This window comes from Podarcis filfolensis, assembly GCF_964270895.1.
Source record: "Podarcis filfolensis genome assembly, chromosome: 12".
NCBI lineage: Eukaryota > Metazoa > Chordata > Lepidosauria > Squamata > Lacertidae > Podarcis > Podarcis filfolensis.
In genome coordinates, this window is record NC_139614.1 from 41,427,170 (window position 1) to 41,446,403 (window position 19,234).

The 19,234-nt window shown below is 42.2% G+C and overlaps 1 protein-coding gene across 8 annotated transcripts in view; it reads right to left on the reverse strand.

Annotated features, from left to right (window-relative positions):
- Nucleotides 1-19,234, reverse strand: part of PARD3 (par-3 family cell polarity regulator) — a 560,882-nt gene that overhangs the window by 447,298 nt on the left and 94,350 nt on the right. For all 8 annotated transcript variants that reach the window (XM_083579257.1, XM_083579256.1, XM_083579253.1 and 5 more), the window contains one exon: nucleotides 14,840-14,941. Coding sequence is in view for 6 of the 8 variants with exons in the window: in XM_083579253.1 (XP_083435379.1) it covers nucleotides 14,840-14,941 (102 nt within the window). In the remaining 2 variants the exon portion in view is untranslated. The remainder of the gene's footprint in view (nucleotides 1-14,839; nucleotides 14,942-19,234) is intronic.

Sequence of the window (19,234 nt, forward strand, 5' to 3'; positions counted from 1 at the left end):
ATATGTTTTACATGCAACAAACCCCAATAATATCGCAAGGCATCTGTGTAATGGCTACCTGTATCTCCTCACCTATCTTTGCTTTTCTTCTGCTAAGAGTAACTCCCCACCATTTATGCTTCCCGAGATGTTTATAGCATGTATTTATTTTCCTTAAAGTTCTCACCAATGCCTGTGCCTAAGGGAGAAAAGCAGGATAAGAACAGGTAAAAGAAAACTGGTCCCTCCAGAACAGGCGAGGGACACTTTTTTTCTGTTTGTTCAGCTCCACACAACTTAACACAATGTATTTGAATTCCTAGGAGCCATTCTGCCCATAGTACTCACGAACTTTCTTTGCAAAGTTTAAGGTCACTGTGACACAAACACACCCGGGCACACACCTCTGCCAAACATTAAGCTTTCTAAATTCTTTAATCATTTCACAAAACACATGTGTAAATTAGGACCTGCCAGCCCTAGCAGCAAAGCCAAACCAGAAAGCGCCCAGAAAGGTACTTCTGATTGTGACTTTTTTGAACTTCTGTTCAATTGGGACTAGAAGTAATTAGCAGAGGAAATAGCCAGACCCTGAATAATTGGATTTCAAAATAGCCAAGGATCTAGTTCAGAGCAATGATCATCCACAAGAGTGCTCTTAAAAAGCAGATAAAAGCTCACATCTCACCCTCTCACAAAGTCCTCAGAAAACAAACAAGGCTGCTCTAGCTCAGCCTTCGCCTACCTGGTATCCCCACTTGTTGTTGGACCCCCATCATCCCTGACAGCCACATGGGCCGTGGGTGCTGAGAGTTGTAGCCCAACAAGATCTGGGGACTCAATATTAAGGAAAGTTACACTAAATGGGGAAAAGACAAATCATTCAAAACATGAAAAGGGCAAGCAGGACAACCAGTTGAGAGGGGGTTTGAGACGCAGAACTGCACCTAGTAGATGAAAATTAAGATCTGTATTAACATCGTGTGATTAGGAACTATGTAAAATGAACTTGTACCAACCTGCCTGTCTTTCCCTTGTCTTTTACAGGTTTCCAAGGTAGCAGACTTAAAGCGGAGAGATTTGGTCTGCCTCTTAACTTTCACCGAATCCCTTCGGCGATCAAAAGAAAATGACTTCGATTTCTTTTTCATTTTCATTCTTGGTTTGTCTTCCATTTAAATCCACAAATGCCAGCGCCAAATCCAGACCTTCGATCCCCCAAGCTGCAGTGCACAGACAGCAACTTCCAGACACTTCCAACTTTCCAGGTGACTCGAGTGCCTTCAGTCTTACAGGAAAGCAAGCAACCTGGCCCAACAGGTGCCACTCGGAAAGCATCTGTCATGTGTTCAAATGGTGACACCTTCTCTTCTAAGAGTTGCTGTCACTGGGAAGTGAGAGCAGATTTTTCATACCAAAAGCAGTATGCAATGCTGATGTAAAGCCACAGCGCTTATCCATCTGAAGCATACCAAAGGTGAAGGAAAGGTAACTTAATGCAAACCAAAAGGGTGTGGAAGTAGTGTCAGCACCTACAGGGTGGAGGTGAAGCAGCTCAACTGGGGTTCAAAGCCATCTTCTGAACTCCTCCCTTGCACAGACTCATTGCACAAGCTGTATTGTATCAACTGGGTTGAGTTTCCAGAGACAAACCGACCATTAGAACTTTCACTGAAGCCACATTTCAAATGTGCTCCCACCCTCACACACACAGGCCTAAGATGCTGAGAATTTTCATCCTTTGCCCGCCTGCTTTCAATTTCTCAGAAATTAAGAGCTGCCAGTTTTAACATCTTAGAAATGTTTATTTTAAAAGGTTTACACTCCCATCTTTCCAGCATTGTAGTCCTCAAGGCAGCTTACAAGTGCAATTGAAAACAATATAAAACACTAAGAAGAGCAAATCAAGCATAAACAGCCTAAAGACATGTGAACCAGCAACAGCAGATCAGCTTAATGGAGGGTGATGGCTTGGGTGAACAGGACAGGCTTCTCCTGGTGTCTTTAACAGATAATGAGCAGTGACTGTGCCAACGGAAGGAGTACAGTGATTGGAGTATCAGACCAGAAAAGGTCTGCTCCTTGTAGCAACACTCACCTAACATCTAGGGAACTGTCATATCCACTGCCTATCAAGAGCCACCTGGCTAAAGATACTAGGTTGAAACAGAAGCCCTCTTTCTTCCTAAAATGTGTAAAAATATAATAATATATTTCTATATTATAATAAAATATATAAAAAAGAAGTTTCATTTGGAAAAGAAAATGAGAAATTAAGTTGACCCTATTTTTCATCACTCACTCCCATACAACTGATCATTGTGATCTCGCCGCCGTCCATAGGCATTCACTCCATAAGACGAACAGCCATTCGCCCTTACTTTTCAGGAGGAAAAAGGTACGTCTTATGGAGCTAAAAATACGGTATTTATTTTTTAACAACAAAACCAATTGTAACTAAGAATGTGGCTTAGCAAGGGTTACACAACTGATCTGGCGTGCCAAAAGTGCCAGTATTGCTTCCATCATGTGCTTGATAGCCTAACCAAAACACTAACAACAGCAGCACATGGCCTGCAGGGTATGTACAATTTTGGCAGCAATCAGGCTGAGACAACAACAGGCCCACAACAAAGTTGCAACATGCCCACCCATAAAATATATGTTAATTAAATTTCAATTTGCATATAATCCCCTAACACATATTTTGTCTTAAAATTAAATATATCATTTGGATTGGCCCTCCAGGAAGTGGTATGTTTCTGAGCCTGAGACGCCTCCAATTTGCTTAGCCTCTCATTTACACAGTAGCTTATGACTCATATGAGCAGTAGCTTATGAATTATGTGCCAGAAAGTTACCAGCAACATATTAATGACACAGACTCTGTGTTAGTGGGAAGCCATTGTAAGCAAATTCAGACTGGAGCTACCAGATTTTTAAAAATAGACGGCATGCAATTCAACAAGATCTAAAGTAGTAAAGCAGCTTGCAATGGCTGGGATCCAGAAACTCAAATGGAGCTCTGTACATTCAAAATAATTTCAGCTTTCTCTTCTACAAGCAAGAGAATGCTCTGCATATAAAATTGGAAGCCACCAAGCATTCATGAAGCACTTTGCTTCTCAGTAGAGATTTAAAAAAAACACTTGGGGCTTCGGGATTACACCAAGGCAGACAAGTTAACTGAAAATAATGACAGGAATATCGGCCATCGTTCCAATTGTCCTGTATTTTTAATTATGTAATTATATTATGATGCTTGATTGTTATGTGTGAGTGTTACAAATGCATGTGCATGTCTGTGTGTGAATCATAGAACTGGAAGGGACCCTGAGGATCATCTAGTGCAGCTGCCCTCTAGAGGGATTGAACCTGCAACCTCAGCATTATCAGCACTGCGCTCTACCCAACTGAGCTATCCTGTCTGTGTATTTATGCATATAACCAGCGGGGTTTTTCCAGGGGGTACTTAAGAATACGCAGTCCTGGCACCCCTTTTCTGTTGTTAAAAACTTGTGGCACTTACTGTGACAACTTCATGGTGAGTACCAGCACCTATTTTTCTAGGGAAAAAGCACTGTAATGACTCTGCCCATTTTGTACCGGGCCAGCCCAGCTTGGCACTAGCCCCACTCAGTGCAGGCATGAGGCCCCCAAAAGGATAGCTACAATGAAATACAGCCCTCAGCCCTGTTTTAATCCACTGTGGAATGTCACGGCTACAGGGCAAGCTTTCACAGGCATGATCACCCTTCAGTGCTCACAACATCAACTGATGACATGCATGTATAAAAGAGCCACCATCAGAGACAAAGCTTTCAAAAACCATGCGAAGGAGAAAGTTCAGACATTCCATGTATTGAGTAATGAGATATCAAGTATGCATGACTGAGCCCAAACTCTTGCATTTATGAGCATATGGTACATAAACTTGGAATGATGCTTAGGCTCATAGCTGACATTTCTTCGCTATGATATTATAAGAATGCACCAAATCTGCAAAGCATGGATGCAGGAAACATATGCATGAAAAAAGAAACTGAAGGCATAGAAAGCTACCTTATCTTGAGTCAGACCTATTGGTCCATCTAGCTCAGTATCAGCGAATGGCAGCAGCTCTGCAGGGTTCTCTCCCAACCTAACCTGCAGCTGCCAGGGATTGAACCTATGATCTTCTGCATGCAGGGAGGATACTTTGACACTGAGCTACAGCTCTTCCCTAAGAGCCACATTGCCCTGATACAGCTATGTATCAGATAGTATACTTATCAGAAAACTGAAATTGGCTGCAGAGCCCTTCCAGGTTTCCCTCTGTGGAATGTGTAAGAAACTCTTTAGACATATTCACAGGAAGAGCTGATCCAGCCCATGACCCAACCTGTTCTTCTGCTGAAGGCAAATACTAATAAGAATTTTATAATAAAAATTTATTATTTATACCCCGCCCATCTGGCTGGGTTTCCCACTCAAAAGTGCCATCAATTACACATGTAGTCCAATGACTGTAAACAAGAATACATAAGGCTTTCCTAATAGGAGAACTAGCCTTGCCTTAAACAGAACATGGTCTGTGCTGAGTTAAGAGATCTTTCCCCTGTGTGTGTTTGTGCAATCCATTCCACATAAAACAAGTGAAAACAATTTATAGGCAATGTGGTTTTAGCAAAGGACCACCTTAACCAAAACTAGGTGGGGGGTCAGAGCTTCGTAGTATAAATCTCACTGTTTCTAGAAGACACATGTGAGGAGTTATAGTAAACCCTCCAAATGTCAAGAGATAAAAGGGCTATGATTTGTTATACACACTCACAGCTTTAAAGTATAACTGCATTCTTCTCTCTTTACAAGATAAGGATTAATGGCAGAGTCACTGAATGAATGGAAAAGAGGAGTCAGCGTTCAGGGTGTGCTAATGCTAACATGGCCTAGATTTGTAAATTCGCCTGAATTGCCACAGAAGATCATTGCTCAACTATAAAATGCTGTGACTGACTACGAAAGTGTTGCATATCCAAATCGTACACTGTCCTTCCGGTTTAAGACATGGGCTACCAGTCAATCCACACCTACATTACAGTCTGCTTCAACAAGCAGGAAGCTCAGTCCTAAGATACACATGCTAACATTACTGCTAAACCCCTCTGTAACATTATCCAATAGTTCGTCATTAGCAGTGGTGGCGGTGAAGCAACTATGTTGGCAGCCTGGTTACCATTTTGCATATCCTCCCAAATTCCGCCATTGTTCTAGGCCAGATTTAGATAAAAGTGGCCTCTCTGTCTACAGGGAACGTGACTTTCTTTTTCAGTAAGGGGTGAGGAAAAAAATATACTGGTATTCAAAAAGTGTGTTCTGAGAAATGTAAGTTGCCTTTAATTTTTTCCTTGTCTTTTGCACCTCTCGCCTTTGTTTTGTTCTATTATTTAGGGAAGAACCATAGCTCAGAAGAGTGTGTGTTTTGCATGGAGAAGGTCCCAGGTTCAATCCCTAGCATCTCCTGGAAGGGCTAAGAATGTTCCCTGCCTGAAACCCTGGAGAGGCGCTGCTAGTCAGTATAGCCAGTGTTGAGATGGATGGACCAATGGTCCAACTCGATATGGGGCAGGTACCTATATTCCTACATGTTTACTTAGTAATAAATCCTACTGAGTTAAGTAGGAGTCATTTTTAGGAAACTGTATTTATAGCCTCATTTATTTATCCAACTTATGCAACGATCATGATGCAGACTTATATTCTGCAACATATAGCAAGCATGGGATCCCACTGCCATGTTAAAAAGCAAAATGTCCCTAAGATCATTTGTTTTAAATAAATATATAACCTTATAGAAACTGAAGAAACTTGATCACCTCAGACTTGATCACCTCAGTTGTTTGTTTAGTGTCATCGGAAATTACAATTGCTGCTGTTATTATCACCATCATCATCATCTACAGTGGTACCTCGGGTTAAGAACTTAATTCATTCTGGAGGTCTGTTCTTAACCTTAACTGTTCTTAACCACTTTAGCTAATGGGGCCTCCCGCTGCTGCCGTGCCACCACCACGCAATTTCTGTTCTCATCCTGAAGCAAAGTTCTTAATCCGAGGTACTATTTCTGGGTTAGCAGAGTCTGTAACCTGAAGCATCTGTAACCCAAGGGACTGTTTCAAGCCATAGCCTTCTTCAGATATTCTTCCAAGTTAAGTAAACAAGCAAGACAGGCAAAGGGAATGACTGCACTGGGTCTATCCCCCATCATGATTCCCATCTCCCTTCACGAGTTTAAAGGCAAACTTTTGAAGTACAAGCCATGATGGTTCTGCACCACTTTCACTATCAGAGGCATTTTGCCTGTGCATACCAGTTGCTGGGAATCTCCAGTGGGAAGAGCGCTGCTGCACTCCATTTTGGCAGCATAGGGATCTGATTGGCTACTATGAAAACAGGGTGCTCAACTAGATGGGTCTCTAGTCAGATCCAGCGGGGCTCTTCTTCTGTTTTTATGATCTCAAGCAGGGGGTCATCTGTACTCAGAGGTTCCCCATGTGTTTCAGAATCCCAATTTTCTCAAATTCATGGAGTGTGATATGGGATGGAGCTAGTGCACAGTCAATCCCATTGCTCCCCTCTGGGTGTTTTTCTAAATCAGACTAACACACCTGAAGAGGCTCACGTACTATGCAAAAAGGGACTTGTGAAGATACATTCAGTTCCCTTTGAACAGAATTCCTCCAGCATCAAAAATTTCACAACCTTTGAAATGCCTAATAATAACAACGTTTTCTACCTTGTATTCAGGTTATACTGCAAGAGGACAAACAGAAAAATGATCAAAAACCTACATTTCCTGAGATACTGAACCAGTTCACATGCAACACTAAACCATAATGTAGCATTACATGCAGCAAGCCCCAGGCTCATATACTTCCTCCCTTCTCTGCTAGTGTGTCCATAAGACAGGAGACATCTGGGCCTCTTTTAGATGAACCATACTTTAGAGTCATGTCCAACCCCTTTGCTTAGGGAAAACAAGCCAGCTTCACAACATATGGTTTAAACTTGTTTCTACTAACCATAGTTAAAACCAACCACAGTTTGTCTGAATTCAGATGTCACAAGTTGTGCTTAATCTAAAACGTGAGTGAGAGCTTCCAGACACTTCATGGCTATACTGGGCCGGGGGAGTTGTGTAACCCTAGGATCGATGCAGCTCATTCTCATAAACCTAGTGTTCTGTGCAAATGCTATCATTCCTCAAATCATCCTTTTAAACAGACTCCAACACAGCTTCAAATGTCACTTTAAATAAAACAGCTGTTTTACCATTGTATTTTGCAGATCTCTTTTCTAACATAGTTAATGACTGGCACACAGATTATTTCTAAAATGCCTATTGTTTCACCAAATAATTATTTCTAAAATGCTGCTTGTTTCACCAAATAATTGCACCAAGTCAAAAGCCTAATGAGTCAAAGCCATACATTATTCCAGATGGCAGCACCTACAGTAGCACTAACAGCCTTATTGACTAGAGTGGGGTAGCTAACATTGTACTCTCTATGTTTTTTTTGTCCTAGAATTCCCAACACCTCTTACCATTGGCCACATTGCCTGGGGCTGATGAGAGTTGTTGTTAAAATGTCTGAAGAGTGCCATGTCAGCTATTTGAGACGAAAGCATAATATGACAGAAAACTGTGCATTCCATGTGCTGTAAGATGTGAATGCAGTCACACTACGTAAGCATATAGAGATGTATATTGTGTATGTGTGAGGGGTAAAGGTAAGGGTAAAGGTACCCCTGACCGTTAGGTCCAGTCGCGGATGACTCTGGGGTTGCGCGCTCATCTCGCTCTATAGGCTGAGGGAGCCGGCGTTTGTTCGCAGACAGCTTCCGCGTCATGTGGCAAACCAGAGCAGCGCACAGAAACACTGCTTACCTTCCCATCAGAGTGGTACCTATTTATCTACTTGCACTTTGAAGTTCTTTTGAACTGCTAGGTGGGCAGGAGTTGGGACCAAGCAACGGGAGCTCACTCCGTCGCAGGGATTTGAACCGCCAACCTTCTGATCAGCAAGCCCAAAAGGCTCAGTGGTTTAGACCACAGCACCACCCACGTCCCTTATGTATGAGGGGTACTGCATATGATTTAGAGCATGCTGGGTGGCACTGCCTGATTTAGCTCCACCCACCAGGCTTTGGCACTACGCATTTTTGTTTTGGCTCGACCCCCAGGAGGCTGGACTTGAGATAAAGTAGTCCTTGGGTTGAAAAATGTTCTGCACCCTTGCTCTAAAGTAATGAAATGGCCTTTGCTACTTGAAAGCAGTCCAATCATCAGCTCTAATTTGAAATAACCACACATTATGATGATGGCAATAGCACAATGCTTTATGACATAGCCACAACAAACAAAGAAATCTCTGCTCCAAGGAAGGAACAATTTTACAGAAAGAATGTGGGAAGACAACAGAGAGAGAAAGTAAAACCAGAACACAGCTATGTGAGCATATCAGAGAGCATGAACAGGAAGAAATGCATGCAGGAGCACCTTTACATTAATGGCAAATCTAGGCCTCAGAGGTGTTCCATCCCCAGCAGAAGGTCACCTGCTATTCTATATCTGAATCATTCATTAGACATTCCAGGGATGGATGGGAATAATGCAAACATAGGAAGTTGCCTTATACAGAGGCAGACACCATTGGTCCATCTAGCTCAGTATGCACTACGCACTGATGAGCAACAGTTCTCCAGGACTTCAGGCAGGATTTCCTACCTGGAGATGCCAGGGATTAAACTTAGGACTTTCTGCATGCAACACAGAAACCACTGAGCTATGACCCCTCCCCCTATAGATGAACATTCAAAGAAGGCATAAGCATAAGCTGATCACACAGGGCTCACGGGGTTCAGTTTGATTCTGGAGCCCACAAACATGTGAAATAATAAAGATGGATGCCTCTGAGCATGTGCAAAGGACCTCTCCCTCACTACTAAGCAGCTGGGCAATGCTGGTGGAAGAACATGAGCAATGCTCACAACATTGCTACAAAATGTATTTCAAACAGCAATTACCACTGCAGCAGATTGGACCATGAAAGCTTCTGCTCTCCCGGTCATCAACACATATGGCATGACTGTACTGTGTTTTAGAAGCAATTCAGACTTACAATGAGGAGCTTTAGAAACAAATGGCACAAGCTACATACGGCATTATGAATCAGATTCCTAATAGAGGCTACAGGGGGAAAGAGGTCAGCTTTCTTTTGCTCACCTCAATCACTTGCTGCTGATTGAGTTCAGCAGGACTTACATCTGTGTAAATAGAAGTCTGAGAGGGTCAAGGGAAATTAAAAAAAAGAATCAGGCCACCAATATGTAAAATACTCTAGCCTCATCTCCAGCTGCTTTACTGTACTTCCTTCAATCGTCTCTCCCCCACACCCCACACCCCGCTCACAGCGCTTCAGCTGCTTAAACCCTGCATTTTCTACAGCCAGGCAAATAACAGCCAGACATTAATTAAACGGATAAAGAACCCTTGCAGAGCTTTAAAATGGGGTTCTGCACATAAAGCAATTTGTTATCTCGCTGGAAATTTCAGCAGCAATTTGATCACTTAACATGGCTCTGCGCAATGAATGTTTTATGAACTCCAGTTCAGCACTGATCTACTAAAATGAACTTCTCGTCCCCACCACCTACAGTTCTCAAAACAAAAGCACACAACAAAATTCCTTGGGCTCCCTTTCTCAAGTCTTTGCAGAGGATGTGCCTGATCAACAAGAAGAAGATAGCACCCTAATCTGTTTTGCAAAGCAGGAGTATGAGGCAGGACAAACAACCTCACAAATCAAGGGCAGCAACGCTGACGTACTGATGTGGAAATCTGGTCTAGACACCTCCGCTTTCTTACCCCCTCATCGCCTCGCTTTGCATCTCGGCACTCCCAAGTGCATAAATAAGAGATGAAGAGTTATAAGGGAGCAAAAATGCTGACTGAATATTAAGGGATGGGAAGCCAAGCGAAGGAATTTATGCTTCTCCACTGGAAAACAGGTGACTGCAAACACAGTTGACATCATTTCTATATTCCTAAGCAAAAGGTGAGGAAACGAATAGCTGACAGCCTTTAGCAACCATAGCACAACAGACCACAAAGGGACCTGTTACACTGATAAATGGGGAACATGTTTATTCTCCATTATAGTGCTTTGAAGTGTTCAAAGTGCTTCACATACATTATCTGGTTATAATTCTTATAACAACCCTGTAAAGTAGATGAGAACTATTATTCCCATGTTACAGAGATTGTGGAGGGGGAGATAAAGCTGAGAGAGGGTGAAGTCACATTTGCTTGTAACAGTATGACAGACTTTCTGGTTTATTGTGCTTTATTAAGAGTGACTGGTGTGCTTGTGCATGCCACCCAATCACCCATCACAATAAGCCAGAAAGTCTGGTTATCATCATGTTCAAATTTGGCTAAGTTCTGAACAGTAGGCTATTTAAGATTTGAACTCCTTGACCCAAAGCACAAACTCCTAGCCCCTATGATGTACCAGCTCATTAAAAAAATACATTTAAAAATTATTATCAGAGTCTTCTTTCAAGCATCAGAGAGGTAAAGGTTTACCAGGGTGAGGGGAGAGGGAGTGGTAACAAATAGCATAATAATTGCTGAAATAATTGCACATTATGGCAGGGAGGGACACACTCTGCCGTCAGTACCAGCCGCATACCAGCAGAATAATTCCTAAACAGGCCAGTACAAATCTGATATGGCTTTGCACTGACTTATGTTTACGCCAGCAGGAAAAAGCACACCATCACCCTACTCTACATATCCATATCTATTCAAATCATCACACTCGCAGAGAAGGTAGAGAAAGGCTTGCTGCCTCACATTGCACAAGCACCTTCAAAGTCTTTCAGCATGTGCCAAATCAGGGAAGGTACGTTTTTACATTATGTCACATCTCCTTATAGCTGCGCAGCCACCCAATGGACCTCTTGAGTCACTTCAGCAGAAAATGGCAGCTGAGGAAGCCCAACTAAACGCTTTGTAATTCGGAGATGTACTCAGTGTTAGTCATATGTAGGGCCCAGACCCTGCTGAAATTAAAAGACATAACTTAGATCCATTGCTTTCAACATATCTTCACTGAGTGGAATTCAGTCGGCTAGAACCCTCCATCTATAATGGAGATTTTCCATCAAATTATAAAGGAAATATTTTTTTTAATGGCATTAATAAGCTACCCGCCAACCCTCTGTTAAGGCAGCAAACTGTAGAGGCGAGTCGCCTATTTCTGTTTAGAATATCAGAAGTTTCACATTTAAAGTTCTTTATTAATTTGTCAATTTGCCACAGAATGTCACATCTTGCCCTCAGATAACATCCGGGGGGGGGGGGGGGGACCTGCCTGACGTCTTCCAGAATGAAGGCTGAGGTCACATCCACACCATATATTTAAAGAACATGGCTCCCCGCAAAAATCATGGGAACTATAGTTTTCACCTCATAGTTTGCCCTTGAGCTACTATTCCCAGTACCCTTAAAAAACTACAGTGCTCTCCCATCTATTATCTAACAATTTAGTTCCTCCCTCATAGATCTTTGTTTAACATTGATAGCAATACTGTCCTCTAGAATGCAGCATTGCTTTTTGCATGAAAACATGGACCACTTTTTCCAGAGTTTAAGAAGCTTTTTCATTTTCCTTTCTTGGGAAAGCACTTCTACTTTTTAAAGGAAGTGCTCTTGCCTATTACGGCTTCCCTGATTGTGCTAGACAACCACAAGGCCATCTTCTTGGCCTGACTTCCTCATCTGTGGTATACATTTTACCCGAGCTTCCTGTGTTATCGTAGTTTTGAATAAACTCCAAGAGACTCTTGAAGTGATGCTGAGTACAATTCTTGTACACAGTTTTCAAGCTCATTTATTCAGAGTTATAACCTTTTAAGATTTCTTTCATCAGTACACACAAACCACTCATAGGAACTCAAGAAGCTGCCTTATCCTGAATCGGGTCATTGGGCCCATCAAGATCAGTATTGCTTACACAATGACAGGAAGTAGCTCTCTAGGGTTTCAATTGACTAATTGTAGATACTAGAGATTGGACCTGGGACTTCCTACATGCGTTGCAGGTGCTCTACCAATTAGTTAAAGCCCCTCCACCATGTCAGCACAACTTCTAAGATGCCTGTGCAAGCTACTTTGCCACAGATTTTTGGGGGAGAGGGGGCATTTTGTTCAATCACATCCTTAACTTACTCTTTCATAGTTATTCTTTTTACAGTTCAAACATGAATGTAGCAATAGAAACACTAATTTTAAACACTGATGAAAGAATAACAACATTGTTTTAAAGCACACACCAACCCTTTAGGAAAATGTATCTCTTCTGTATCGCTCTACAACAGAAAGAGACAACTATTAGGAAATGTTTGCACTGTACAAAGATCACCTACGCTTTGCCTGATCTGGAAACGCAAAAGCAAATCTGAATTCAATGAGCAACTGATCGTCGAGGAGTCTGACCTTCCAGAAAGGCCCTCAAAAGGTTATGCTAGTGTGGATATGACATAAAACCAATATAAAAACATTTCTAGAGTTTAGTGCCATAAAACTTTCTGCAGCTCATGGAAGAATAGCCGAGGGCCTATGATGGCACAAGGGCTAGAGAAAATCCAATACCTCACAATCAGGTCCTAGACTATCAGGTGGAATTTACTTCTAGACATACTGAAGTTCATGGACATGGCTTAGGTTCATTAATTTCAATGGGTCTACTCTTGAGTAGAACTTAATTCAACACAAGAACCTGTGACCAGCTACCAAATTTGTTATCAGGAAATGAAAATTTGGCTTTGTTCATACAAAGACAGACTGGAGGTTATAGTGTTTTGTTCCTTACTAGAATGAATGCATAGCCCATCTTTTTCCAAAGGAAGGTTCAAGATTATGCTAGACATATGTGGGTCTCTCCTCTCTCCTTTCTAATCTGCTTTAGCTTTCTCATAGATCTTAGTGGGCTGTCATTATCAACTCCCCCTCCATATACTGAAAACAACTGCAGCAAAATAACAGGACCAGATATCAGGAGCTGTGACCAGAGAACTCTGCCCCTTCTCCAGCTTACTCTATTCACCGGAAGACAACCGAAAACCATTCTGAGCCGAGAATAAGGAGAATTGAAAGGCATTCTGAGTTGAACATAAAGACAGCAAGAAACCATTCTGAGCTAAGCATTCCCCTTTATAGGGGTGGGGGTGGGGAAACAAGGAGCCCCTGCACATTTAGGACTGCAACTTGTATGTGCAGTAGCCCTTAAACAGATCCTCAAAAGCACATGTTCAAATACCCCGCCTGAGAGCGTGCCAGGCCAAAGGACACAATACCAAGTTGACTGAGCTATAAATAGAGAAGGTTTAACAATGTACAATGAAAACCATTCATGACAAGGGGAAAGAATGGCTAAGCATCAAAAGCCAGCTATACTCCAAGTGGGTGTAGAAAGGTATGCCATTGGCAAACACTATGGGCAGAAGCATTTGGCAGAAACAAGCAAGGAGACTCAAATGACCAATTCAAGGCAATCCAGCAGTTCTACAACGACTGTGAGTGATTACAACATCCCCATGAATACAGTGCCAACAACTTGAGAGACTGTCATCACAAGAAAGGGAAGAGAACCTGAGAGAATGAGGAGTGGGGGTGGGGGGAGATCATCTTCAGTTGTCGGACAGGTATCTCACCCGCTGACACAGACACAATAGCATTTACTATTGTAATACAGTAATGAGGTTGCCTGTTTAATGCAGCAGTCAAGAGCTGTGAGCCATAAACTGTTGACATAAAAACACCCACACACAGTGTCAGTATTAAAAGTTGTCCTAGAAGAACAAAACCTCAAATATGCTCAAGTCTTTGGGATACCATGAGCGATGACAAGTTACCTTTAAAATTGTAAAAGCCACACAGTAAAATGGGGAGGGGGTTACATGCATTCATGTCATCTTAAGAGAGTTCTGCCTGTACAATCTTTTCAGAAGACACACACACACACACACACACCCCACCACCACCACCACCGCCTTTTGGGAAGTTTAATCCACTTCATTACAGAAAGGACTGACAAATGGAGGCCTCACAGCCAAATCTACCCACTAGAGTGTGTCATCTGACTTCTCACATCCCCTCCCAATGGCTGTCTTGGAGTCAGGAGAGGTGTGTGGAGGGAGTGGTTGGCTGTATCAATGAGACTTGCTTTCAGTCCACTTTGAGGTATGAGAAAGGGCTTCCACCTTTTTCTAGTAAAACCAGATACTGACCAGGGCCACATTCCTGTTAAAGGAGGAGATACATTCCACAGGGTCTTTAGGACTGTTATGGCTTTAAAAAGATCTTAACACGCAATACTCTCACGTTTCAACTAAGTATACTTTCTTGCTTAATTTAATTCTTGCCTTCAAATTATTTGAGTGTGCTACGGTGACAATACTGGAATTTTTTGTTTGTCTCCCACAGTCTATCCCAGATTTCCTCAACCTTGGGCCCCCAGATGGGGGTGGATGGCAACTCCCATTCCTGAACATTGACCATGCTGCCTGGGGACTATGAGGTTTGTGGTCATACACCATCTGATGACCCAAGGCTCACTCTGATTTGCAATTAGGACTAGCACTGCCATAAATATGTGAAATGATTTCTTTCATATCTCAAAATTATTTGTTTCAAACCTTGCAAAATGCCCTTTCTATCCCATCTTTCCTTTTGTACTCTAGCTATACAGTGAATACCATGAGTGAAAGCTTCTGGGTGCTTATATAGAACAATCTTCCAAGCATTTATACTCACTCTGTCTTTATCGTCAGCGACATCACAGAGAATGTCATCACGGTCAAGGATTCCCCCATCACCATGTTCCAGACGATGCACCTGTATCCAGTAGTTTGGATCCTGCAAACCAAAAAAAGCATAATAAACAAGAAATTATTCCACGGTTGGTAACTCCACAACTACAGCCTGTTTGAAGGTGTCCCCTCCTCACACACTCAAAATCTCCCTGCCAATGAAAAACCAAATGTCAACTTGCCCTCTATGTATTCAGACTATTGGTCCATTTAAATCAGCACCATATTAGTTTGTTTGTTTGCTTCTGTTTGGCCCAAAGTGGAAAAACATAAAAGAATGATGCAGGAAGTGCAATGACTACAACAAGGCAATATGAAATAGCAAAATCATCAAATACTTCACATTTGTGACCTTCATTCATGCTCTCAACACAAATACAACTCCCCAACAATCCATCTCTCACTTGGAAGCCAGGTTAACTCACAGCCCGCCCACCTTGGCTGCTCCAGTCTCTCACCCAGGAGTGAAGCCATCCACAAGAATCACTGATGGGGGTGTGCCCTCACCCTCATTGCACCCCACAAATAGCCTTGTTCCCTGGAAATGAGCCACAGCTAAGTCCTTATGGTTCATGGGCAGGGCTAGCTCTGACTCCAACAGGCCACTGTTCCACAGGTGCACCATAAAAGCTTCATTGGATGCCCATGAATTCTAGTGTTATGGGGGGTGGGACTTTTCACTACCCACCTTCTCCATGCCATGCAAGATTTTATAAACTTCTATCATGTCACCTCTTACTCACTTTTTCTCTAAACTAAAAAGTTTGAAACACTGCAGCCTTTCTTCACTTGATCATTTTGGTTGACGTTTTCTGAACCATTTCTAACTCAACAATACCCACCAACTGGATGGTGGGAACCAGCACAAAGGAATCTCCCCTTACACAAATGACTCTCTTATAGTCACATATAAACACTCATTTTGGAGTGCAGCCCAGGACAGGGAGTTTGAAGTCAATGCAGACTGACAGGTAGCTATCAGAAGAGGTTAAAATGGACAGTTGCAAGGCCTTAGCTGCTGGACTAAGTCAGAAAAAGAACCTTACATAGGAGACACATTTCTCAATCAACCAAGCAAGTTAGAACATGACTGGAGAAACAGCAAAGAGACAGGAGATTCAGTAATCTCTTCTAGACAAGAGATGACCAGAGCATGGACACGGAATGTAGAGTAGACAGAGACCCAAGTCTTCACTCTGGTTTGCAGTTCATTTATTACAAGTGTGCTTTGTTTACCCTAGATGAATCAGATTGCAAACTCTGTCATGGAGAGAGCAGGTGGTACTGAGCCAAGGGCATTGTTAGACTATAGCAAATGAGCAACTAAAACATTCTTGAACGGTTAATCACAAACCTGTTGTGCTTGGAGCCAATATTAGGACATGCCCTGCACAGCTTTCCACTGATCTGCATCAGTGATAGGCAGAATTTGTTTTGGTTTAAGACAGAAGAAGCTTTTGAACTCGTTCGGTCAACTAAGGTTCCAGGAGGCCTAATCTTGAAGCATATGAATCCAGGAATGTTCCTATATAGCTGCAATGGGAGGGGTATAATTAATCTTCAGCTTTCATGGCAACAGTTTTCATACAAGCTGTGTGCCAACTATCCATTTGCTTGCTAGTTTTATCTTGCTTGACAGTCAGATTGCAACCGTGACAGTTAAGCTACAAACTCTCCTGGTATGTATGGTAGTACGTTAAGTTGGAAAGAAATTCCATTCATTTCCAGGGAATAATAATTTATTTATTTATTTATTTATTTATTTATTTATTTATTTATACCCCGCCCATCTGGCTGGGCTTCCCTAGCCACTCTGGGCGACTTCCAACAAAACATTAAAATACAGTAATCCATCAAACATTAAAAGCTTCCCTAAACAGGGCTGCCTTCAGATGTCTTCTAAAAGTCTGGGAGTTGTTGTTCTCTTTGACATCTGGTGGGAGGGCGTTCCACAGGGCGGGTGCCACTACAGAGAAGGCCCTCTGTCTGGTTCCCTGTAACTTGGCTTCTCGCAGTGAGAGAACCACCAGAAGGCCCTCGGTGCTGGACCTCAGTGTCCGGGTAGAATGATGGGGGTGGAGACGCTCCTTCAGGTATACTGGACCAAGGCCGTTTAGGGCTTTAAAGGTCAGCACCAACACTTTGAATTGTGCCCAGAAATGTACTGGGAGCCAATGTAGGTCTTTCAAGACTGGTGTTATGTGGTCTCAGCGGCCACTCCCGGTCACCAGTCTAGCTGCCGCATTCTGGATTAGTTGTAGTTTCTAGGTCACCTTCAAAGGTAGCCCCACGTAGAACACATTTCAGTAGTCCAAGCAAGAGATAACCAGAGCATGCAGCACTGTGGCGAGACAGTACACGGGCAGATAGGGTCTCAGCCTCTGTACCAGATGGAGCTGATAAACAAATGCCCTGGACACAGAACTGACCTGTGCCTCCATGGACACCTGCAAGTCCAAAATGACTCCCAGGCTGCTCACCTGGCCCTTCAGGGACACAGTTATCCCATCCAGGACCAGGGAGTCCTCCACACCTGCCCACCTCCTGCCCCCCCAAAACAGCACTTCTGTCTTGTCAGGATTCAACCTCAATCTTAATTCCTATTAAGATTTGTTGAAGATTGCTGCTTGAAAGCTGTTAGAATAATTTCATCTTTTTTCCCCATTCCATGCTCAAAAGTTTCCGAACATGTTGTCACAGTCACAACCTTTTGCTTGTAACTCTTCCATTCCCTGCTTCCCAATGATACATAGGAACAAAGGAAGTCATCCTATATTGAGTCAGACTATCGGTCCAAACTAGCTCATTACTGTCAACACGGACTGGCAGCACCCTTCCAGAATTTCAGGCAGGAGACATTTTGGCCTTATATGCAGATACCTTGGCTTGATCTTGAGGCTTTTTGTATGATGTAAAGCATGTGCAAGTTGGATGCTTAATTTGCATGCCATGGATCACCATTTCCCGTGGTTCTATTCCCTCCTCTGCCCTTTCAGGTCACTGAAATTTAACAGTGATAACTTATGCATGTAATGTCAGTCAAGCACAGCATTCTGCAAAGTGGGAAGTCACCAGGTCCCTGAGGTGGATAAATGAGTAGTAGAACTCTTAGTTCTTATAGATCATCAACAAATAGGCAATATATAAAACGAGGGGTGGAAGTTACATTTCAAAATATCTAGCAGAATCTATATAGAACCTATGCAGCAGACTAAAACAGTTTTCTGCCTCGTCGGCATTATTCTGTTCCACACCACTCTGAAGAGTCAATGCACACACTTTTAAAATATGGGAAGCTAACCTTTGTTCTTAAGCATACACCAACAAGGAGTGTGAATGATGACAACCAGATGTTTGAAAATATAATTGTACAGGTACACCTGTTAAAAACTGCATTCTTATTAAGTGTACATTTGGTGGCAACCCCAAGTTCTACACAATAAATGAAATGTAGAGTTAACCAGGGTTAAAAGTAACTGTTGAAAGGAAGTGTGAAAACTGCTGGAGGAAAATATATCCCAAATAATTATTAGGTCAATTATGTTGCTGCCAGCATAGCACAGGAAAAAAATATTGTCAAGGCTCCTCTTTAATGGAAGTCACTAAAGTTTTCTGTATTTTCTCCTTCCTTTCTTTTTTCATCAAAATCTACATACTGGGTGTTTTCATGGCCTTGCCCTGCCCATTGCTTTGCTGCTACACTCCCTCTGCTGTTTGAAAACAACATCCTGCAAGCTACTTACTACTCAAGCTACGTGGTACTAAGTGCATACTTTCCCCACCCAATCACATCACTGTTGGCAGCACAACTAGCAGAGGGAGGGAGGACACACTTTGATTTCATGCTCAGAAAGAAAACCCATTAGAAAGCAAAACTATCTTATTTTAATCTCATTAGCCAAGACATGGTTGTGCTGCTCCTTCATAGTTCATACATTGCACAAAAGTTTATATTTATAGAAGCTTTGCTAATTCCACCTACGGGCAGGAAGGTTTTGAACAAAAACAGCACTATGTGTGCATGTGGTTTATGCATATATGTAGCACAATTAGTTGACATCTTGATAGTGGTGCATGAAATAAAAATAACCAGTCAACATGAGGATTTGCAAATATAATTTTATCATATACATTTGTTTTAAAACTGGTGGGGGGGGAGTGCATGTATCTATACTTCAACATTTGATTTTATCAGTATTTTTAAAATGAATACATCATATTGTTTTATGTAAACTGCTAATCTTTGTTGATTAAGCAGTATATAAATCCTGTTAAATAAAACTTAGATGACTTCTAGCCTCTTATCTAACTACCAAATGACAACCTCATTTTTAGTATC